Source organism: Apaloderma vittatum, unplaced genomic scaffold, assembly GCF_000703405.1.
Source record: "Apaloderma vittatum isolate BGI_N311 unplaced genomic scaffold, ASM70340v1 scaffold42245, whole genome shotgun sequence".
Lineage (NCBI taxonomy): Eukaryota > Metazoa > Chordata > Aves > Trogoniformes > Trogonidae > Apaloderma > Apaloderma vittatum.
The window spans coordinates 22,311-47,131 of record NW_009718431.1 but is presented as its reverse complement, the minus strand read 5'-3'; the positions used below and the strand labels follow the sequence as shown (position 1 = coordinate 47,131).

Below are 24,821 nucleotides of genomic sequence, written 5' to 3'. Positions count from 1 at the left end.
TGCGGCGCGGAACGAGGTTGTAAGTGATGAAACCGCGGCTGGAAAAAACGCAAGCGGCTTAAACTTGGACTCCATCTTAATTTTCAGTACACTGGGAACACGAAGGTATTTAATTTGGCTGTCGTCTTATGTTGGTGTACGGCAGCAAAAATAGGTAAAATTCATAGCCCTTCTGCACAAAGCTCGATCTGTTCCAGGAATAGCTGCGATTCCCCGTTTGTTTATTTGGCTTGCTTTTTTAAGTGCTGAAATAGGGGGGATGTGGAAAAAAGCGCTCCTAATATACAGTCAGAAAACAAGTCTTGCTTTTTAATTGCCCTTAAAACTGGTTTCAGGCCTCGGTGGCTTCTGCTTTATTTCACCAATGTTCCTTTTTGTGTTTCAGTTCACAGCAATGATGTCTCTTGACGTGTCTGACAGTACTCAGATCTACGCAGCGTTTATGGTGTACCTGGACCTGTTAGAAGGTAATTCAGTGATGTGACTGGGTGGACATCCCAACAAATATATTTTGTCTTTAGGAGCTATGGAAGTTTATGCTCTAGCTGGACCCTTCCTACAAAGCTCTTGGCATTCTTTTTTGAGAGGCCATGCAGTGGTGGCTACCTAAGAAACAAGTGGTATTTTGGCACTGAGGATTTCTGTCCTATGCCTACCCGGAGCCTTTATGAAGATTTGTCCAGCAGTCAGAGGTGCGGGTGTTCCAGGGCAAAGACGCTCAGCATGGAAAAAAGAGCAAAAGAGGAGTAGGTAAAGGAGAATGAACACAGAAGGGTGAAGTTACAACTCCAGTGGTCATGTTGGTAATAGAGTCCTTGTAGATTAATGTTAGAGTTACTAAGTCGTAGTATTTAGCAAATGGCTGATGTGTGCTGGCCTGATTGGGATGCTGTTTTCTAGAAAGGGCAGGGATTCATATAGGAAAAAAGATAATTTGGAAGTCTGGTGGCCATAATTATCACAAATGCAGTGTAGCTTTCTGGTATCTTGTAGGAGTGGAGCAGAATTATGTGATATATAAATTTCTACCTGCAATTCTTCAAAGTTGGCTTTGCTGAAAAGGGACAGTAAGCTGGCAGCCAGCCTAATAAAAATACTTTGGTTTCTCAATGAGGCTGGTGGTTCTCAAGGTCAGGGGCAGGAGGGATTTTACAGGCCAGAAAGCACCATGTCTGTTATTGTTATGCCTCCAAAGAAAAGGCCCTAATAGGCTTTAAGAGAAGGCTCCTGTAGTTCTGCAACCAAAATGTTTAGCCTGATCCCTCCAAGCAGAAGGGAAGAACTGTAGAACATCAACAATGATGCTTTTGGCACTCGCTGCTTCACAGTTTAGGGTACTGATAAAGTTAAAATTTTGATTACAGTTTTATGCTGCAGATGACAAAGATGCTTTCTGTTATCTTCTGCCGTTTTGAAATGAAGCTTTGTCAGATCCCTATTCACCAGCAATCAATGTAGCTCTGGAGTCAGCACACTAGTACTGGCCCTGTGGGTTTTTTTAACAGAATTGTTTCTCAGAAAGGGAACTTGAACAGTCGAATGGAGTAATTGGCCCTCATGAGAAATGTACTTTGAGGAGAGGGAGGGAAAAGAGAAACTAAGACATTAAATTAAATGCCAAATTTAGTATTTGAATGATTAAACTTGCATTTTTGTGTTCTGTTCTCATTGATGAACCTTTCTAGGGAGAAACTGGCATGAAGTGAAGCATGTCGGAGTAGCAGAACTGCAACTCGTATGTTTACACGCACGTGAAAGAGAACAGGACCATTTCCAAGTGATGGTGCCAGTACCCGTGCATGTATCGTTAAGCCATGAGAGGTGAGGATGTGATCAGTGTTTGGCTCTTGTTACCAATAAGATAAAATGAAGAAGAGATCTTTTAACAGGATCCTGATGACTGAGTCAAGGGGGAAAGGGAGAGGAAACAAAGGAGTATCAGAAGAAAGCAGTATCTTGGCCTGTGAGCAGAGTTATTTTGGGTGCTGCAGACATACATGCAAAGTTGAGATTTCTTTAGTTTTCTGAGCTGCGTCAGTCTCTGCTTCTCCCTCTCTGAAAGCACTGCGCCTTTGATGTGAGCTTCCCACAGCAACTGACTTCTGCTGATAAACACTTCGTATTGTTTAGAAGTTGCATATGCTCTTGGAGATAACAATGAATATCAAAGTATGTGTTTGAGAGACAGTTAGAATACAAGACTTTCACAGTTTATGTTTTGAACATTCTTGTGCTGCCTTTTTCTAGTCTGGGAAATCAGGCAATACTTCTTGTGTCACTGAGCTTTAACGTACCAAAGAGGAAAGAAAGAAATCCTCTCGGAACTGTTCAAGAATAAACTTTTTTTCTTCTATTTGTCGAATCTATGGGTAAGCCTGATGCGTTTGGTTTGCTTTGCTTTTTATTTTGAAAGTATAATTTGGCTACTTTCAACCAGAAGCTCATCTTATCTTGTGTCTAATGTGTAACTGTCTCTTGAGCTGTGGTTTTTTTACTTACTTTCCTTACACATGCAAGACTAAGTACTTAAGAGGAGGACAGCACAGCTATGAATTTGTGATATTACAAATACTTGCAGCCTAGAGAAATTCTGCTTTGGTAACTTTATAGTCTATTGGGGGCCGGTTAGCTCAGTCGGTTAGAGCGTGGTGCTGATAACACCAAGGCCGCAGGTTCAATCCCTGCTTGGTCCCCATGTGTTCCCCGATCTAGTTGAGAGGCGTCCCTGCCCATGACAGGAGGGTTGGATTAAAATGATCTCTAAGGTCCCTTCCAGCCTAGGCCATTCTGTGATTCTGTGATTTTAAGTGGCCCTTTGAGCAGACTCAAACACACAGTGTGATTTACTCTCTGATGATGGCTGCCTTCTCTTGCTGGTATTTGCCATTCTTTCCTGTCGTGCCTCTGAAGATGTGAACTATTTCAGCTGCATCATATAGTAGCAGATTTTTCAATTTCTTCTGTTTTTACTCTTGCTAGGAGTGAGTGCTCAGGGCTGGCTATCCTCTTGCTCTGCGAGTGGCAGCCTGACACAGTAGTATGTAGCTAATGAGTTGCACTTAGCAAGCAGACATGTGTATGTGTATGCTCCAGGAATCACGTTTCAGACATGCTATGGCTTTTCCTTTTTTTTTTCTTTTAAGTTTTAGAAGTGACTGATTTGGTCTCTTCCAGACAGACTTCCATCTTAATTCTGCTTTGTATTTTCCTCAGAGCGTGAGAGGGAAGAAAATGACTTCCTAAATATTGATGGATTTGAGTACTGTCTACGTGCTGAAAAAAAAAATCTCCTGTTTGCAAATGCTGGTCAATCACTCTTGTGGCTTTGGTCTTACAGAGAAATATGACGTGATCTTCCCAACAGAGGAAAGCTGCTGGGAAGTCTTGCAGGATGAAATGCTGAGTGTCATTCAGCATCTCTGCAAGAAGCAGACTGCTGTTATGTGTGTGAAAGGGACACACTGCTATTCACGGTTCACACTAGATTTTAGGTGGGAAAGGGAGGCAGCAAATTAGGGTGTGAGACTTGAAACATTACGCCTATGTGTGAGTTGCTGTGCTCGTTTCATGTAGTAGGCTTCTACCTAGGTTGGAAACTGATTCCCGGTGTTGGATCAACGCCAGCAGGTATGTTCTGATTGCCTTTTAATGACAGTGAGACATTGCGCTATGTGTATGTCCTATCTTGTACTGTTTCATTGGAGCTTTTCATTTGGAGCCTCTGGACTTGTTTGTACTGTGGCGATACTGTTTGCTCTGCTTCTGGCACCACTGCGGATGGAATCCATTACTGGGAGGATGTGTGCTAGAGAAGCAAAGAGTGAATGCGTCACATTGATTGAAAGTACAGTTTGTGACTGGGTTTTGCTGCGAAGCAACCACATAGAGCGTACTGTCACTAAAATGAGCTGAATACTGGGCTGTAATGTCAAGTGAGTTCATCACAGCCTTTATGTGCTCAGTGCCCATAGATGTTGTCAGGCAGGAAGATCGGTTTTTTGCTTGTATTTGCGTTACTGAAAGTCCATGTGCATATGCATGCTTGGGATTTCATCAGCAGGTCACCACTGATTAGAGAGCCCTGGTCTGTCTTCGTAAAGGTAAAGAAAGGATAGAATCAACTCTTTGGCCTGTTTGATGGAACAGTAGGAATAAAACGAGGTATAGACAATAACTGTAGCTCAAAGTTATGTGATGTAGAGAGGCGCTAATAAAAAGGGGTTGGAAACAGTATTACAGTGCTACCGCCTCTGTTCTGACAGAGCTGAATGGTTTTTTTTTGTTGTGGTTGATAGAGGTTTGTTAGGTATCTGATGCCTTAAATGGTATTTTCTCAACTTATCAAGCTATAAGTAGGCAGGAAAGCTTTTGGGCTTGGCTGCTTTGTTGTTTTGTTCAAAGCAATTCTTTGGGCTTTTATGTTACCTGCTAAAGGTAGAGTTATGAGTACAAGGAAATGCAGCTCCCCTAATGTTGCAAGTAAGCCATTGGAGGCAAGTGGGAAAGCAAAAATGTTCTGTCCTCATTGCTGGACCTGGAAGTGTGCTAACTGCAAAAGGAGCTACTGAATGGCAACATTTATGAGCAGTTTGGGGTGATTTTCCTCTCAGAGCTGCTTCAGCCAAGCTCTGCCTTCCCAGGTGTCTCCTGAAGATTCCTGCTTGGCTGACACTCACAGGAGTCTGTCCTCAAAAGGCCATAGTAAAGTTACTGTGGAAATTACCAGCAAGACACCTAAGCAAATGATAAATCTGAGTGCCCTGCAAAATAATAACATGTTTAATGTCTTTTTTTAGCCTGTTGTAAGATTTCAGCATGTCCAGTTTATGCATGACAGTTAACTGCCTAAGGCAAAAAGCTGTCCTGATTACTGAGCTCGCTATCCGCTTCAACAAACAGCTTGATGGAAGCTGATCATCCTGCCTGCTGGTGTAAGGCTACACAGTAACTCATTGAATCACAAAATCATGGAGTTTGGAGCAGACTGACCACCGACACAAACAGTAGTATCATACTGTCTGAGGAGTGGCTTCATGCTGTGTGTACGTGCTCTTAAAATGAAGATTCCTGAATCTTCCTTCAGTAAAGATGTAGAGAATAAGATGTAACTTCTCTTTGTCTTGGACCACTCTCTCAAGCACACACAGCTGACTGGGGTTTGGAGAACCTCATGTTTGAATTTAGGAGTGATTCATACTTGCAGAATGAATTCATAGGTCCCCTGGGTTTGCCGCTCACTACTGCCTTAGTGCACCCCAAGTACCCAACTGTCAGCATGTTTCAGAATTGTGGCTCTCCAAAGGGGCTGAAGCAGTTAAATACAGGTAGTCTTGCTTCAGAGCTGGCAGAAATGACTTGGGTAAACCAAGGTTAGCAAGCGTAGGAGAGCTCTCACTGTTCACAGCTGGATTTACTGGATGGTATTGAAAGCCTTGATCCTTCCAAGGACCAGGGAGTCAGATGCCGGATCTAATGGAATTACACGCTGTCTTATCCTAGACAAATAACATTGTCTAAGCAAAATGTTAATAACTTGTAAGATTAAATGATATGTCACTGCCCTCTTTGTTTTTGTATGCGAATGTTGGAATGAAGGATGAAATCAGTTGCATGAGGTTATAGAGACTGCAGAGCTTAGGCTAAGAGGGAAAGGGTTATGCTGTTAAAATAACTTAGTTTTGGAAAAACTAATTAATCGATGTTTCATTTTACAGCTGATAGGCATCCCTAGAAGCAAATCTGAGGAGTGGAAGCAATTTATCCCCTTCAAAATCTGTAGTTTGTGAAACAGATCCTGCTGTAATCTGAAATGTTTTGCTTGTAAGAAGCACTGTTATTTTAAATGTGCTGGAAGAGTGACATGCTCCTTATCTTGCATCCTCTTCACAGTTTTGTCAGTAGCTCTTCTGCTATAAGCATTTGAGTTTACTCATACAGTAAGTAACACATTGAAAATGTAATTAATGGCTTCTAAATTCAAACTATTAATAATTTAAAAGAGATGGATGTGGCTCCTACAGCTGAGTCAGTTATGCAGTACTATGAATGAACACCCTGCAGTTGGTGTATCTTGTAGAACTTTGCTGGATTCTAATTCCACCTTTTTGCATGATTTGTCTTGTTTTCTTTTTCAACTTCCGTGGAAAGAAGGACTTAATATTCCGTGGTGTTTCAAGTCCTTTTCTAGTCCAGTAAGCTATGTGGTGGTTGTTTTTGTTCTTCCCATTACAAAAACATACATTTCTTCTAGCATCCCATGTTCCTGTAGTTTGGAAACAAATCCCAGGAAACGGTGGTGTCCAGTTGCGTCTTCTCCCGCCACCACCACGTGCTTCTTCCCACATAGTTCACAGCACTAAGTTAGCTGCAGGGCAGGCAGCAATGCCTGGAGCAGCGTTCCTGATGGTGAGCCATGCTGCGCCTCTTTTGTAGGGCTGGCTAAATTCAAGGTATTGTGCTTTACAGGAGGTTTCCTCTGCCTTCCTTCTCTTGTCAGGGCCGATCTGAACAAGTCTGTTCCAATGGCGCGCTTCGATGCACAGAGTAATGATCTCTGTCTGGTGGTACAGAGCCCAACTTGTGTTGACTCTGCAGCCCTACCTTGTGTGGAGGGGAGGGAGCTGTTGGGGCTGGCCAAGCCTGCAACGAATTATTCATCCAAATATAAAGGGCAGATTGAAAGCCTTTGGCTTTTATGGTGGGGAAGGCAGGAGTTCCATTTCAGCTCAATGGAGCACTATGCGACCTCCGTAAAACTACTCTGAGCTGTCAGCATTTCCACTGCTGCTCAGAGGTATCTGCAGGGGCTATATCAGTGAAAAACTCTTGTTCAACACAAAACTTTCTGTCTATGTTATCTTTTGTTTATGATTCTGTTTTCATTTAGTTTTTTGGTCAGTCAGCTAAGACTTCAAGCTACAGTTGCCTGAAGTTCTCTGAAGCGAAAAGGGCAATGTTATTTGAGCAGATCGCTAGGAGAGATGGTACAGATTTCTGATGTGTATTGAAGGCCTCCCTGGTACAAAAGACTTTTGTTAATACAAAATTAAGATGAGAGAAAGATGGAAAATTTCCCTCTTTTTTTTTTTTGGGTGGGGATTTTTGGTTTGTTTTTAAGCTATTCATTGCAACAGCAGTAGAATACCAGGTAAGTTTTCACTGTTGTCATTTAGCTTGAATGCAGCAGTAAAGGCAGGATGCCATTCATTGTGCTGTCATCTTAGCTGCAATGATTCTTGGAGGATGTTAAGTAAGGTGAACCTGCTCTTGCAACTACAAAAGCAATCCCAACTGGCTGTAATTTGGAAGTATCTGGAAAGCCTTTTTCTAAAGGCCTTTTTCTGATGCCAGCTCTTTACTTTTGTATAACAGTGTCTCCTTCAGTGTTTGAGATTAAATCCTTTTAATCTCCTGCAATATGAGGTGAAGGTGAGTTTGCTTCCTAGGTGGAAACTGAGGGCTTCATCCTATTGTATTTGTCTTGGTGGGAGTGGATCCTAGCTTGCAGTGAACATGCAGACGCCATCAGTTTTTAGAGATGGTTTTTCAGGCTATTCTGAAAACTTTGGACTGTATGATCTGCAACAGAAGAGAATCTACTGAAAAAATGAGATTTAAATAAAACTTCCCAGTTTTTCTTGTGGTGTCTGCATCCCCTAGCTTCTGTATATTATTTTCCTTTCACAGCGTGTTTCTTCGAGATGAACCTTTTTAGGGGGGAAACCTAAAGCTTCAGTATTGCCTGTTCTAACGTTCAGTGGCTTTTCTTCATGGGGAGCGGGACAGAAGGGAAGAGAGTGGTTGCGGGATATTTTAATCCATAGACTTCCTACTGTGCATGCAGCAGCACATACACTTGATTGTTCTGTGAGCTCTTGGTGCTCTAGATGCATTTTATTTTTTACCAGGTAGTCACTAGCATAAATCCTGAGAAGGTGCCTTCTTGTTTAGGACTTCATTTAGTCATTGAATGCAGCTGTTGTGTGAGATGGGCAGCCTAGAGAGCTGCATCTCTTGAAATAAAGGCTTCCTGCTGTTTTTAGCAGGTCAAACATGCATTCCTTTGAATTTCAGAAGGCCAAGAACACTTCTCACTTTTCTTTATTTTTCCCCCACAGGCATTGTTAGATACATCAAAAGAATTTAAAAAGCTATACCTTTCCTGCAATATTTAATCTTTAAAAATTAGCAAACCCCAAGATGTTTTGACTCCTTTGAAATGTCAGCTGCTATAGAGAAACTTTGTGAGCACGCTGGGTGCAGAGCCCAACAGTGGTGCCTTCAGGGAAGGAGAGGAAACACAGGCGTCTGATACAACTTCCTGAATTCCGAAGTTTATTTCTTTTAAAAGATACCCTCTCACTGATCTGCAGATGTGCTGCATTGCATGATGGCTCATTGTGGTATGCATGAATGAGCGCCCTTGTTTCAGAGCTGCCTGTGTTGAGAAGAGGGGTTAGAGGAGAATCTTGCATTTGCAGTTGTAATTCTTTACAGCGATAGAGACCGATTGCCCATGTGCAGTGGAAAACATTGGGTGCAAATAAATCTCATTAATCTGTTGTCAGGACCTGGCCACTTCTGGGGTCCTGTTGCATCTTCTAAATGTTAAATGTGGTGAAATGAAAGTTCAGATGTCTGCGCTTGACTGTCGATGAAGAAATCATGAGTGATGGGAAATCTAGATCTAAGGCCTCACTGTTGGATCCACCCTCCTAATAGAGCAGGAAGACAGATGGTGACAGCTGGTAAAGACGATAGGAAGGAGCTTCTGCCCTGGCTTGCTCCAGGCACGAGCTACCAAGGTGGGACAAGTGGATCCTTGTTATTCGTGTGTGGTGGTCCTGGCACTGCTGGATTAACAGTTGGACTCAATGACCTCAAGGGTCTTTTCCAACCTAAACAGTTCTCTGATTCTCTGTGTAGCATGTCTGGGAGGACACCTGGAATACTTTCCTAGGATTATTTGTTCTTTTGTTAGGAAATGTGCTGATGGTAGGAAGGCCAGAATATGGTTTTTCACGGCCTTAGTATCTCTGTTGCATGAAATTGTGGTGGTTCTGAGTGGAAAAAAAAAAATCACTGTATTGCCTTGCCTTGCATTATATATGGGCCAGTAGTGAAAGCAAAAGAAAAGGCACTACTGAATTTAGCCAAGTTGAATTATGAACAGTTCAGAACACAGATGGATACTTAAGAGGGCCACGGGCTTAGTAACACAGGCTTTCCAGGCTGCTGCTTATTCTCTGCCGCTTTCCATTTGGCTTTTATTAAAGGATCAAAGAGGTTTGGAAGGAAGATGATGATTTAAGTTTGAAAGCTGATGCATTTAGAGCGAACCTTATTTTCAACTGCAGTGCCCAGCTTCAGAAACGCCTGTTTTCTGGTGAATGACATCTGAGGGGTGATTTTTCCTGCTGCACAGCTCACCTCTCCCCAGAGCGTAACCTGTCCTGACAATCCCAGATGAGGCCTCTTGCACCCAACTTTTAGGCGAGGGAGAAAGCTGGCTGGGGAAGTGCTTGCCGTGGCGAGTTCTGCCCTGAGCACTGCACTCCTTCAATACTTGCTCCCCCGTTGGAACAGCAGTATAAGGACTTCAGGAATCAGTGTTGTCCTGGGCTCTGAACTGCAAAGCAACTGGCACGTTGTTCTTCAAATAAGCTGAACAGGAAAAATTGCATAACTTTGCCTTGAATTTTTAAGGAAGATGTTATTTACGCCGACTGTCTTGAAGAAGAACATGAGTCTTGTGGCTTCTAGTCTAGACAGGGAGGTAGAGAAACCTGGCTTTGGTTCCTGGGTTTTTCACAGTCTGGCGGAGAACTGTAGTGCAGAGAGTGAAAGACTTATCTTTACAGATGGAACAAGCCTCAGTTATTTTGTTCTCTAATTGAACACCATGTGCTATTCAATTAGAAAGTTGTTTGGTTTGCTGTTTTGTGTTTTTTTTTTTTTTTAATCTAATAAAAACAAGGCCATTAGAGACTGCCATGCTGGTTGTGGTAGTTGAAGGATGGTTGAGGCATACGCACAGCAGTACACCTAAGCAAAGCTTAGAAGCATGTTTTGCGCCATTTCAAACAGAGATATATCTGAGTATATTTTTATAAGAGTCTTTGTTATTTTTGTTGCTTGATTATACAGCTCTGACCTTTTATTAGAACAGATATTACACTCTCTTTAGTGAAGGTGTGCTGAATAAAACGAGTCAGAATAAAACCAGCAATGGTACACTTCTGCCTTTGTGCCATCATGAGCTGGTTGTGGATTCCTTTCTAAGCGATTGTTTCCTCTTCTAGGATAAGAGAAATCCTGAAGAAAGCGTCTCTCCCGCAAGACGATCCTGACACCCCGCTGTCAGTTACCTTGGCCATAGTTGAGTCAGATTCCACAGTAGTCTACTATAAAATGACTGATGGCTTTGTGATACCGGATCCCCCTGATGATACTGAAGACGAGGACAATAAACAGTGGAGAAAGAAAAGAAAGAAGCTTTTCAAATGATCAAGACAAACAGACTTTACTTGAACTGCTGTCCTTGAACCTAAACAAACCCAGGAACTTGTGTATGTAAATACGTAGTGTGCTGAAGTCTGCCTTCTGCATATCAAGCCTCCATTCAGGGAGAATGGAGGCTTGTGCAGCTGCAGTATGATAAAATGCCATTTTAAAGTATAAAGTGGATTATGCTTTGAGACAGATTGCTCCTGACTAATAAATATGAGATGCTTCCAAAGCTAGTCTCTTCTTTATGTCTGTGCAGGTACATAACAGAATCAACACATCCCTACCCATGCTGTAGGTTTCTGGCAGGAGTACTGATACTGAGTTGAGGGCTTTGTCGTTTACAGAGTGTCTTTGTCTTAACGCTGTCAGAAGCACTCATGCTACCTCCCAGGTTACACTTTTGAATGCTTACTTTCTTCCTCATCTTTTGGAGAAGGGACTTTTCCACAGAAATACCTTATTGTCAATTTTTCTCTGCCAAGGGAAAACTGACTGTAGCGATACCAGAGGCTACTCACACGAAATGTTGCCAAGTAAAGAGGCCTCTCTGGGTCTGTGTGAAGGGCTGCAAGCAGAGGCCAGCCCTTCGCGTGGAGGGAAGTTATGACTGGATGAACCACACCTGAACACGTTGCCCCAGGGTAGCTTGACCCATGTAACTGAACGCATGAGAGTATGAGAATGGGAGGGAATCCAAATAACCAAGCTCCAATAGAAAGACCATTTAAGCTTTACTATCCCTACAACTAGAGTGGGTATTTTTAGGGTTGTGGAGGTTGAACCTAGTTTAGCCAAATACACTGGGAAGCAAATTGGTGTAGCAGGGAGAGCCCAGGGCTGGAAAGCCCTCGCACCCCATGTGATGTCAGGCATTGTGTTTGGGTGCTGACCCTGCAGTATTTTGCAGGTTCTGCTCTTCTGGCTCGTTCAGGCTTCAGCCCTCACGGGGTGTTTCTGGGCTTGCAGCACACACTCACCCCTCGCAGCTTTGCCAACAAACTCGGGGAGGAAGGGTGTGCTGTTACCCAGAACTCTGCAAGGCACCTTTGGGCAAAAGGTTTTATCAGGTTTGCCACTAACACTCTCACCCATAGGGACCATGCTGATTTGGGGAGCTCGTTAATCTGTGACGACCAGGCTGCTGTGCCTGCTCAGGTGCTTTGCTGAGCCCATCGCAGCCTCGCTAATCCAGGAACCTACAGTGAGCATGTGAGCAAGTCTCTGACATTGTCTCTTGCAGTAGTGCTATTTTTTTTTCATCTTTTTATTGGTAGTATTTCTCACTGCTGTACATTACCATGGTACTGTTTCTTACCACTTGCTCCTTGCATGTGAGCTGTGGTTCGCTGAGGTGAGAGCTTTGGCAGCTAATACTAACTCAGAAAGGTTTTCTTCTGGCAGTTTTTGTTTTCAGCTATTAAGCTGGTCCTGCCTAGGCTGAGCTTGGATGGGTTACAGCTGTATGGATGCATATCCTGATCTGTTAGAGGACTTGGACAAGCCATACGTGAGGCTGCATATGTTTTCATGCGGTCAGAAACAAAATGGTTGCCTTTTTTCCTGTACAGCCCGGGGAAACCATGCGTCTGTGGGCTTCAGTCACGGAGAAATGCAAAGAAAAATTCTCTCTTTTTCAGTCTTGCTCCCTTCAGAGAAGTAAAATGTAATTTTATTTTGGTCCGATGCCATATTGCCTTAAAAGGGTACCTGTGTGCTGACTCCTGACATGCTGTGCTTGACCTCAACATCAATGTTTTGCGTACTCTACTGCTTATTCCATAAAGTAAATCTTAAGCTTTGCTAGGCTACATACCACCAGGTAATTCATCCTTGTTATAAGCTGTTAAATACTTCACCCTCTGTATGAGTATGTGCTGGAAAAGAGCTAGTTTTGTGTGAAGACTGTAAACAAATGCTACACATTGAAGAATTCAGTGACACACATTTAACTCCAAAAGCAAATTCTTTTGCATTTACTTCATTTTCTGGGAAACGATGCCATTTTGCAGTTTGCTGGATGACCGATGCTTGGCTTTATCCTTCACTTCATTAATTTTTTCGCACAGAAAGAGGAGCGTAGCTTAAGCCACGCTTTCTATACACTGAAAACTTCTTACCCAGTCTTCAGAAGCTGAGTTGGAGAAGCTGTGTCCAGAGGCTTTGATTTCTGCCATGCGTCCCACGGAGAAATGATTATATAGGCCTTTTTCCAGCCTCATTATATTGTGGTGGTTCTGAGGGGAAAAAAAATAAAAAATAATATCACTACATAGTTAGTCCCATATATATTACAGTGTAAACAAGGGAATGTTAAATAAGTTCAGAGCCAGCTGTGCTGTTCCTTTACATTCCACTGAAGTATTTCTCTGTGTCAAGTCAACAGTGCACAGACCAGAGCCTCTGGTGTGCCTGAATAAAGATGAGAAAAGACTTCCCTTAGAAGAGCATTAACTTTCCTAAAGCCATAGTATCTTGGTGCTGTGCCTGAAATACTCAGACATTACTCTAAGTATTTGTAAGACATCTTGTGGAAGCATGAGCCGTGACATCTGGCCTTGACACCTTTAAGTTCATCTCTTAGCTCAGTCCAGAAGATTTTACAGACTACATCTTGCTATCTTTATAAGCTTTTTTCCAAGTTTTATTTGCCAAGCACAGCTTGATTTGTGTTACTGGTCACACTTGGCCACCAGAAGGTATGTTTTACAATCTTAAAGAGTATCACTTTCTGGTAGATTATTGTTTCAGTCTTTTGTTTCTTCAGAGAGAAATTTTCATTGAAGCTTCCCCACCAAGAAGAGAATGATAGAAAAGCAAAGTGACACTTGGGCATGGATTTGATGGTGAGACTTGATGCCCAGTTACATAAGTGAGCGTCCATTTTGATTTATGCAAATTGTGTTTCCTTGAGGCATTAACTAGCACTGTCACCCAAACTGCCCTGTATTCAGCTTGACTGTTTGCAACACACAGAGGACATTTTCTGCACAAAAAAACACCGGTCAAGGAGTAGGAAGGCTTGTCAGATGCACAAAGAGGAGCTGTGGTTGCGAGAAGCGGCCATGAAACGCACGCTGCAGCAAAGAGCTGCCCAAAGCTAGCAGCTACCACAACTTGCCGCTTCTCCACGCTGAATAAGAAGAAGCACGTGTGTACGTTTGGGCAAGGAGTCACCCACACCTTTGTGGCTGTGCATGGATCAGCTAGGTGAACAAAGGACGCCAAAACTGTGGCTCATGACCTGTGCCTGCTTGACAGGGCTCGCCTGCATGGTAGCAGCGCAGTCCCTGGCATTGCTGTGACCAAGCAAATGACCAGATGAAGGTGTGTTGCTTCCAAACTGCACCCTAAGCAGGATCCTGTCTCGGCATCCCTACACAACAGTTCTGGTTTTCAGAAATCACTAGAAGAAAGGCATGGTCTCCTCCTGTAACCTGTTCTAAAGCTGGACAAGGTTTTCCACAGGATCTCTTCTTTCAGTCCTCCATTATAACCCAATAGTTTTAAGCTTCCTGAAGTCATTAGCCAAAGCAAATAAACTGAGATAAATTCAGTCGCTACTGACTGAGCTTTCTCAAACTCAATAGCCTTTCACCTCTACTTTCCTTATTCCTGTTCTACCTTCATTTTAATTGTCTCATCAGCTTTGCAAGGCTAAAGCAATAGCGTTGAACTCTCCAGCCCCTCCCATCCCTTCCTTTAAGAGATGGGTGCTTTTCTTCATCTCCCTCCTGTTTTACTTCTTAAGCTGTATTCTTACTGCCTTTTGTATCGCTGTGCCACACCTCAGCATGACTTGATTTTGCAGGACCAGGAGGAGTTTGGCACATCCCTGGTGTGGGATCCTGCCTCAGCACCCCCAGCTACAGCAGATACCCAGCAGGCAATGTAACACTGGCCAGGATTGCACAGAATTCCACATTACTTCACCCAACAGCAAATCGCCATGCTGGCAAATAACTTCTATGCAGGAATAATTATGAGCAACTAGGGTTTCCTAACTCTTCAAAAATAGCTGCAGCTGCACCTCATAGTTCAGAGTATCCCAGGGGATCTATCTCTTTTCCATTTTCTTTCCCTCATTTCTCAGATGCTCCCACTTTGGTAGAGCAGTGAGCCTGAGGAACTCCAGACTCAGCCATTAAATTCAGCAAATCTGACTGACAGCCCATTTGCTGGGGTGAATTAATGAGAGCTCCAACTCCTGATTAGCTTACATGCTGTGTGTGGTGTTCTCTGCACCTAACTGACATAATTTATTGCTCTGATGCTTTATTGTCTCATTAATCATTCTTCGCATCCCCATCTAGCTATAAGCTTCTCCCCATGCTACTTGTCTGGCCATTAAGCTCAGTTTGCCAAACCCAAACGACTGATCATCTTTTTCATGACTTCTTTTTTTTCTCCCTTTCTCACTGCTCTAGTCACCTTGCCAGTGCTTTTTTTTGCTACCATTCACTGCCCTCCTGGTGCATGTTTCTTACCTAGCAATCCTTCCCTTAATTACTGTCAAATTTATCTTTTCATGCTACCTGGAAGCTCTCCTTTCTTTCCAACTTTCCTGCTACCACTCTGTCTTCTGCTGGGGTGTCTAGCTGGTCCCCAAAGAGCCATCTGTGCCCTTCTCTGTCCTAATCCAGGTACCAATGGGCTTCTCAATTCCACCAGACTAATCCCATTTACTACCAAAGACCTTGGTAGAATCTTGAAGCAAGGTCTCACGGGCGCTGTGCCGATGTCCAGCCTGCAGAGGAGGCTCTCTCTCGGAGAGCGCTGCCTTCATGGTGCAGAGTGGCTGTCCCATCACCCCCTTCTCACCATGCTGACACCCAAATTAACACGCATGCTGGATGTTTGCTGGATAAATCTGCAGGGCAGGGCTGGCTTGAAGCCACCCGGCTGCGTTTGCACCAGAGGGCGCTTCCAGACTGCCGAGCAGGAGCCTTCCTCTCCCGAGAAAGCCAGAGCTTTGCAAAGCTCCCCTCTCACTCTGCTGCCGCGTTCTCAAAAACAAAAGGAGGGGGAAAACCCCAAACTTGCAAGCAGCAACCCCTGCGATGGCAATCCTCCCTTCTTGAACGCTGCAATGATGCTACCAAAGTGCTAGCCTGAGTTCGGGCTGAGGAGACGGTGGTTTAGTCTGAAAATTAGACTAGGGCTCACAGATGCTGGAAGCTTCAGTCCTGGATCTCCTGAAACAACTGCCCAAAGGGCTGTGCGGGCCGACATTCCTCTTGCCTTCCTGCCTGGAAGCTGGGGCACACACACGTAATGTCCTGCCCTCCCCATCCTCCCTTGCTACCATGCTCCCAGCCAGCCTGGTCCAGCTCAGCCTCAGGACAGTCAGCTCAGAAGGCATTTACTCTGGTGTCCCCTTCTGCGTGGCAGATGAGCATCTCTTCTACAGCCTGGTCTGATATGTCTGTTTTATGCTATCACCACTAAGTTGTTTGACAGAATTTTCCATTGTGATGGACTTTTAAATAACGGAGTGAAAGGGAATGTGATTTTGGCATTCCCCAGAGGCTTGGCTACGCCTCTCTCCTTAGTAATAGAGTTACACGACTTAATTAGGCTGAATGGTAGAGGGTTCAGGAGCCAGACTGTTGCCTGCTTCTCCATCTATTAGAAAAAACAAGAGCAAGACTTTGGGGCATTTAAATTGCTCCCTACTGCCTGGTTCCCCTGCAGTTGATTTTTCCACCCCGATGCCTCATCAGAGGAGTCAGGCTGTGAAGCAAGCACAGCCTTGCTAAGCGTTAGAGCAAAACACCGCAAAACAGCCTTTTAGCCCACCATCGTGCTTTGCTCTGCTGTCTGCATATATTAGGTGCTGTGGTAGCCTCTAACTAAACAACCAGCACGGCAGGTTTCTCAAGACCTGCCCCAGCCCTCACTCCTTCCTATTTAATTCCTGTTTATAAGATATGAAATTATATCCACTGTGTTAGAAGGTTGACCCCAGCAGGATGGAAATTCCAGCTGCCCATCTCCTACACAGAACCTTGCAGTCTACCTTCTAGATTCATACATGTGTTTTTTGAAAGCTTAGAGTAAATATGTAGGGAGAAAATCCAGCTTGAAAATATCCATAAAAAATCATATTTAATATAAAAGAACATAGGATGACATAAATAATATAGTATCATACAAAAGAAGTGACTGAGAGAGACTAGAAATACCTGCTGTGCTTAAAAATATGGTACATTCTGCAGAAAATAGTAGAGCAAAAGAGAAAGTAGTCATTCTGCCAGGAAAATTTAATTTACTGGAAAACCAAGATGGAAAGTAGAAGGAAAGTATTAAATCACTTGAATTCTGGCATTTAAAACATATTGCTTATTTTCCTGAGAACCAGCTTGCTACTGGTTAGGCATTTATAATCATCACTGTCCTAAGAAGGGATGGGCTCAGCGGATACTCTGACAAAGCTATTGCTAAAGCAAAATTATCAAAACAGAGAGCGATCGTAATTACTGGCAAAATTGGTTTGAAGATGGGATAGTGTGATAGATGAGAAACTGCTTAAGAAAGCAATCACGACTTACACATATCAAGGAAAGTATCAGGGTGGAAGGAGGTTACTCATGGATTTTTTTAACGGTTGATCTATTATTGTTCACTATTTGAATTGATGGTGTTAGACTAAGCACAAACACAAAGTAAATTAAGTGTCAAGGCAGCAAAAAAAATACGAGAAAGAAAGAGAGTATCATGTGAGAAGGAGCAAATGACACCGAGCGCCAGGGTGCAATACCTCTGTCAGCCTGCAGCGTTGTACATCCAGGTACGAATTCCGTGCTGTAAACGGGCTTACTGATTAGGACTGATGGAAACCAGGCTCTGGACATATTGGCCTTTCTCAGTGAAATGCCACCAAATAACATGGCCATGAAAATACGAATGCAATTTCTAGGACCTCTCAGGGAAAATATTTCCAGGAGAGATGCAGAATCCAGAAGGTACCAGCATTGAATAAGGTACCTGCCCTATCTCTAGGACACCCAATGCAATGCTGGACATCCAAGTCCTGTTAGGCAGACTGGGTGATGGTGGGTCCCTCCTAGAAGAGGGGTGTGAAGGATCAGAGAGCACAAAACAGGTCCTTGGAAGGCTTCTGCACATGCTCAAAGGCTTCTTCACCAGCTCATCAAACCCAGTTCTCATGGAAATGGAAGCACAGGTACTGAATAACGCCGTAGCAGGGAATGTCAGGTCAGCCAATGCTCAGCTGGCTCCTCCTGCTGCTGGAGGAGGAGATGGTGACCTGGAGGAATACACACACAGCCCTTCGTCACCATGGTGGAAGTGAGAGAAAACGATTCCCGCACACAGTGTGGATATTATGTTGGGATTTCAGGTTTGTTTTCACAGGAAGGGAAACGACTGGAGTATAGGAATAATCAGGCAAGTGATTTACCCTCTTGGCTTATATGTGTTGACTGGAGTTCTACATGACTGGCAAGGGAGGTTTGCCAGGGGAGCTGAGAAAGAGGGTCAGGAGAGTAACTGCATCCAGGAATTTGGTTTCAAGACCACCAAGAGAAATACAGGCTAGGATCAGAGCTAGCTGGAAACATCTTTAAAGTGTACTTTTAAAAAAACCCAGCTATTAAAATGTTTTGTCAAAGCAATGCATTCGGTTAAAAGAGTTTAAGCTGAGCAAAGGGAATTTATATAGCAGTACAAAAAATGCTGAAAACCTCTGGGTGGTAATTTCCCCAAGTCAGATCAATTCCCATCTAGCTTGTTCCCCAGCATCATCTTTAATTGCTAGAGCCTCACAGAAAGGCCTGTGCAAGGAAAGGAAGATAATAATTAGCCTAGCATTTTTCTTGCCTTTGTTGTGAGTCTGCAGGGACTGGCCTTTTCAACATTGGTTATTTGGTGAAATCATTTTGTTCTAGTGGGTTGATAGAAGGGAAAACTGGGCCGGGGGAAGGGTGTTCGCATTGTGCTGTGCAGGCGTTGCAGCTTCTATTGCTGGCTTAGGGGAGATGAATTTTTTTGGCACGTGTCAAAGAGAGATTTCTCTCCAGTTCCACAAAATCACAGTATTTTAGGAATAAGAGAGGAAAATTCTGATGCTAATTTAGGGCAGCTTGGGCACCCTAGGAAATGCGCTGGGGAGAAGACCTGAAACTTTGAACAAATCCAGCAGGAAAGCAGAGCAAAACAATGGATGGAGTCCTTTTCTGCTACTGCCCCTCTTCATCTGCAGCACCCATCCAATTCTCTTTCCATGGATGCTCATTAAAGAAATTAAAAACTGGGGCAAAGACCTCACTAATTATCTTTTTTTCCCTCTTAGCTGGAAGAAAACCAGCACTAGGGATAGTTGGGGGCTGCAGCTTGCACAGGAGAGTGTTGCTGGAGGTTGTGAGAAAGCTTGCAGCTCTTTTGTAGGAGCCATCCCATGAGCTGTAAAAATCAAGCTTCCTCTGAATCTTTCAGAGGAATATGAGGGCTTTAAATTCAGTCCATCGCCTGTCAGGTTGGCCAGGTTGACAGATCTGTAGTGTAACAAAATCACTCAGGCTGGAAGGGACCTCAGGAGGTCCCTCTTCAATCTCCTGCTCAAAGCTGGTCAGCCTGGGGTCAGACCAGGTTTCTCAGGGCTTGAACCAGTCAGGTTTGGACAACCTCTGAGGATGGAGATGACACAACCTTGCTGGGCAGCCTGTGGCACAGCTGGATTATCCCCAGTCACCCAGCCAAGTACCAGGACCCTGAGGAGAGTTCGGTACAGCCGGAACATCGGAGTAGCCTTGAAGTGCTGGTTTTCATCCTTGGAGACCTCCCAGAGGGCCAGACGTCCCATCATCATCCGATTCTCATCAGCATGGTGTGGCGGTTTTTTGGACCGTGAACTGTGAGCACTGCAAACAGTGAGTAAAAATCAGCTTACTGTTTGGAGGTGGCTCGCTTCCACTCAAATTAGCAGCATTAGTAAGAATAAAATTAAAGTAGGACCAGTATAAGTGGACCAGTAAAAGCAGAAGGTCAGCTTGCAAGCCAAAAATTGTGCAAGAGAAACAAGGCTAACAGGAGAAACTGGTTATTACACTGCCTCTGCAGAAACAACCTTTGAGAAAATTTGGTGGATGACATGCCACAAAAGTATTTATTGTTGTATATTCTTATTGCCATATTCTAAAGGAGGTGATGCGACTGAAATCATGGCAAAAACTTTAATAAGGCATGCGAAAAAAATTGGGAATGTAGCTTCAGCAAGGCAAATCAGAATACTGAAAATTGAAGGGTTGTGACTTCTTACTTCTTTTTAACAACAAGAGAAAGGAAGACTCATTGTAAACTCAAAGGGCATCTGATCTAAAAGGAAGTTTTGAGGAAAGCTCTTTTTCTCAGTTGAATTTGGAGGAGCTACAAGGCAGCTGGGATCAGGGTTGGGGCTCAAACCCATCCCAGCTCACCCCAGCTGGAGGTGGGATAAATCTATTTCTGAGACCCAAAATGAGATAAAACATTATGAAGTTACGGGTTTTTTTGGTTTGTATTTTTTTTTCTTAAATACACAAATGAACAAACCAAAAAGAAGAAGCCTAAAAAGAATAAGAAATATATGTATTTATGCAGTACTCCTCCAGCAGCAATGGTTCGCTCTTTTTAATAGTCAAGCCTTCTCGGAAAACTCAGTCTCAATCCAGTGTGGAGGTAAGCAAATAACTGAGATCACAACACAGAGGAAATTGCAAATTATTTTGGGAAGAGAAAGAACAGCAGAGATTTAGAAAATGAACTTCAGCACCAACACTAAGAATAAACTAACAATTCATTGCAGACCTGCTTGGGAAGGGGCCTGGCAGCCAGGGCAAAAATCCAGCTGAAGGCAAGATTGTTTGGTAAATGGGAAGGCTGAGGAATCCTGATTAGGGCCCAAGTGTGGGAAGTTATCTAAAAATAAACAAACAAATAAACCCCCAGAGCTCTGAAGATTTCAGCACCATCTGGAGCCACTGGGAAAAGAGAAACAGCTTGCTGCTGTAGGAGTTATTAAAGAACAGGGTTTATATATACACGTAGAGATGTATAAAGATGTACATCAAAGCAATGCACATCACCAACAGAGGTAAGTCCAAGGCTCAGAAGTCGAATCCAACTGGAGATGTCTGAAGTTACACTTTATCTGGATGGAGGCTGGAGGTTCGGATATTTTGCCTTACTTCTGGCTCCACCTTACTACAAAAACCTACTCCCTGCTCACCTTGCATGTTGCCTGTGCCCTGTACCCTCACGTGGTCATTATGTTAGGCAAGTTTTATGGAAGGAAAGGGGAAAAAATGTGGCATTTACCCCACTAAGGCAGTATAGGGTGATTTAGTGCCAAGGGGGGACCTTTTGGACGAGAAGCAGTAACAGACTTGAGCAAAACTGTGCACGCAAATCTCAGAGCTAGCAGGGGACAGACAATCCAACAGAAACCTAGCACAGCTGGAAAGGTGTTGAAAATCCCAAGAAGATTTGAATATATTGGCAGAAAAACAATACTATGAAAAAAGAAAAAAGATGCTTTTGCTGATTTGCTGGGCTGAAGTGTCAAGTGCTGAGAGACGCAATGCTCAGCCAGACAAAAAGAATAAAATGAGGTTGTGATCGGCTTTACTGGTGTGACTAATTTATTACAAGGCAGACATAACACCTTTCAAATCTTCAGGAGAAGAACCACATTGCATCCCGAAGAGGTGGGAGCACATATGAGCCATGTACGGTCCCTTCTTCTCTTTAGATCCCAATTCAGTCCCCTAAAATGAGGTTTACTTCAAGGTGCAGAGAGTTTTTGGTTTAGCTATTGCTTCCACAGCAGGTTGAACCAGTGAAGTGCAGTCGAATTGCTAGGCATGAGCAATTATATTAAATTAAATTATAAAGTTAAGCTCTCATTATCTGAAACTAAGCACTGGAAATTAATAGACACTTATAGCCTTAATCTCTGTTTCTCAGATCTCTAGCTGCTACAGGGAGCAGCATCACCCCTCTCTAATTTCCTCATCTAATTATATAAGATTACAACACTTACAGATCACTAATGTTTGTGCATCATTTTGATATTCTGCTGAAACACCCCAAAGGCAGGACTTCCGTACTGAGTGCCGTGTCTGGATGCTCTTTGATTAATAACCTATAAAGTAACATGCCAATGAGAAGGATAAGAAGGACTATTAGGTGAGTCCCTATTTACCAAATGGAAAAAAATATGTATTGAAACCTATAATAAAAGATTGTTTTAATACTTGGCCACAAGAAGATCAAGCCCAAGATGATAAGAAGATCGAGTCCAGGATGCACAGCAGCCTGAATTCTGGGATCTCCTCATGCCAGACTTTGCAACCCTAAAACTTCCTGTAATAGACCCAAATTCCCTCTTGTGCTCTGACAGCGATCTTGAGGTGGACTTCGCTCAGGTAGACGTCACTGCTTTTACAGCCATCACAGCTGAGCTCCAGCTCCAGCTCCACCACCAGCAACTTTGGTGGGTCACACTGTGTCTACCCTCATCTGCTTCTGTGCCTTTGGGGAATCAGCCCCCCAAAATCAGCATCTGGCAAACATACCCCTGCAAATGACGTGTTTTTTGGTGGGGAAATGCCAGGCGTTTCCGAGGATGGCAAAATTATCAGCCCTATAGAATAACAGTCCCAACTGTGCATACGTCTCATTTTCCTGGGAAACAGACCTGGCCATGGCAGCAATCCAGCCCTGGCAAATCCTGGTGCGCTCCCAGCCGCCAGCACTCACCAGCGTTTGCTACGCAAAGCCCGCATCAGGGCTGGCAATAAAAGTCTAATTCTGTGAGAGGTTCATACGTTACTACAGATGTCAGTCTTGTGGGAAAAAACTTCAAGCTTCTAATCACATCATTTAAATGTTGGGGAAGAAAACATGATTTTAATGGAAAGCTGGGACATTTTGTAGGTAATTTTTTCATACTGAGCAAGGGTTTAATCTCCAAGCAACTCCCTTGCTTCTGCATCTCATGCTCCCAGCTAGCATCCTCCCAGCAAAGCCTCATGCTGTGGCCAGCAGCTCTGCGACCTCTCCCTCCATCTCACGCTGCCCCAGTGCGGAGCTGGGTGTCCCCCCTTTCACCACCTTTGTTTTTGGAGCAAACACTGTGGCTTTTCTGTCGGCAGCTATATTTAGCTACTGCGTGGCAACATTTCCAGCTTTCTATTTTGGTAAATGCTGTTTCCCAGGAAAGAGGCTGAGCTGCCTCCAATCCCTGTGAGCACCAGACAGTGTTCTTGCTGTGCGTGTGGATGTTTGCAGCCGTGCCGGTGCTGGTGCTGGTCCAGCCAGCACTCACAGCTCTGCCAACAGGATGCTGATGCACAGCCCATTCCCCTTCCCTTCCTGCAGCACATCCCACAGCTATTCCCCCTTCCCCCAGAAAAGTTTTCCTCCTCCTTGCCTCCATCTCCCTACTGCAATTGCCTGTGGAAAGGTTTTCCTCTTCCTTAGCATCCTCCCTGATGCCATCCCTGCTCCGACTGTCCAGTTTCACACCAACTGTGTGGGCCAAGGAATTACAGGGCTCGAGGTTGGTTCACACTCCACTGCAGCAGTCACTTTCTACCCACATAGGGTTGCACAGGGGTAGCACATAAACATGGATATAGTATATAAAAAGCACAACAATCATTGACATGGCTGTTTTGATTTTTTTCTTGACAGACTGAGAGCTTTAGGCTGTAATCTCAGATACCTTAAACACCATCCACTGGCAGCACTGTCCCCTGGAAAGACAACTGATTATCATGGCCCTGGGACCTAGACTGAGAGGCCCTGGGACAATTTCCCCCAGGGAAGTGCAGAAGCACCTGCCTCCCTTTGCCTGCCTTTCCACCTCACAGCAAGGGCAGTTTTGCAATTTTCTCTTCAAGTAGTAACTCCAGCAACAGACTTTTACTGTGCTTTCTTTAGCGTGAAGAGCCCTTTTATGACAGTGTGTGTGTTAGTCTAATACAGGCCTGAAATGCAGAGCATTGCAACATGCTCAGCTGGTCTTTCAGGCTGTAAAAGGCATCTAAAATCTCCCCTTTCTTTCCACATCTTTTGTGCAATGCCTTTTGAAGGCTTTGCTCAGAGAGGTATCGGGGAATGTCCTGGCAGACCCAGACCTGTGGGACTCCCACAAGCAGCTGAAGCAAATGAAGCTGAGAGGGGCAAAAGGAGAAAAGTGATGTTCAAAACACAAACATGCTTCTGGGGTACAATGTGGTCCTTGCAGGACTTCTCTCTAGTGCAGTATTTCCTTTGCGGGAGAAAAAACTCATGTGTCTTTGAACTTGTGGTCAACAGGCTCTGGCCAGAAAAGTAGAATATTCAGGAGAGCCTCTCATTAGCACAAAATGCTCAAAGTAAGCTGTTTTTCTCTTTCTCAGTGTTCACCAGGCAGCAGCTATCTGAAATTGCATCTCAGGCCTGAACCTGAATTTCTAGGCTGTGATAGCTTTCCCTCATGGTCAGAGAGATTTCTAAATATTACTTATTATTAGCTATGTCATCGTAAGTGATGGAATTGAAGAAAGAGGTGGAGATTTTTAGAGTCATGTTCAGTGACTTGGGTTGGCCAAGCAGGAGCTGCAGTTGCACAGAAGAAGGATTTTCAAACACTTTGGGTTAACCCAACCCCCCTTGCCAACCAAACACTTGTTTTTTTCCTGAGTATTTGAAGATGATGTATGCCAGTGAGCGCTGACCTCAGACTGTGGCTGAAAAGGATATCACAGCATGTCAGTGTGGGGACAGAATTTAATGGGTTATTTTACTGCAACAAAGAAAGAAAATTCCACACCGAGAAGGTTTTGCTTGCTGCCTCCATTTTTTTTGAAGCCAAACTGCTGACCCATAGCAAGATAGTTCAGCCTGTACAACTGAGTGACTCACCCAAAGTACGTGAACGGAGCAGTCCTGTCAGGCTTGGGCTTGAGAACCGGAGGAACCTGAAGCTAAAATTATAGCTCAGCAATTACTCTGAGCCCTCTTGGACTGACGGAGCCAGCACACACAAACAAGCCACAGCCTGACACACCATTAGCATCCAGCCAAGTCGAAGTGGAGGAGCAACTGAGCTGAATTCAGGTGCACCAGTTCATTTTTAAAAGCTAATTCGCTCTTTGTAACTTGCAGCGTAAATTCATTCACACAAAAAGCACACTGGTGCCTCTGAAGATGATATATTTAACTCAGCACTGTCTTGAAGCCATATTTAGTTCTTACACTGTTTTCACATGGGAAAAAGCTCCTGAGGACCAGCAGTTTGCTCAGGATGCCATCCTCTTTCTGCCCCA

General features: G+C 43.9%; 1 protein-coding gene and 1 non-coding gene across 2 annotated transcripts; both read left to right on the top strand.

The window, feature by feature from the left end:
- The first annotated feature begins 391 nt into the window (after nucleotides 1-391).
- Nucleotides 392-10,506, top strand: TSEN15 (TSEN15 tRNA splicing endonuclease subunit). Its single transcript, XM_009870240.1, has 3 exons — nucleotides 392-467; nucleotides 1,686-1,821; nucleotides 10,302-10,506. Exons 1-3 carry the CDS (start codon nucleotides 395-397, stop codon nucleotides 10,504-10,506), a joined length of 414 nt encoding a protein of 137 aa, XP_009868542.1. The 5' UTR covers nucleotides 392-394.
- TRNAI-GAU lies at nucleotides 2,619-2,693 on the top strand. Its single transcript has one exon. It is a non-coding gene; the product is annotated as a tRNA-Ile (tRNA).
- Nucleotides 10,507-24,821: the final 14,315 nt, after the last annotated feature.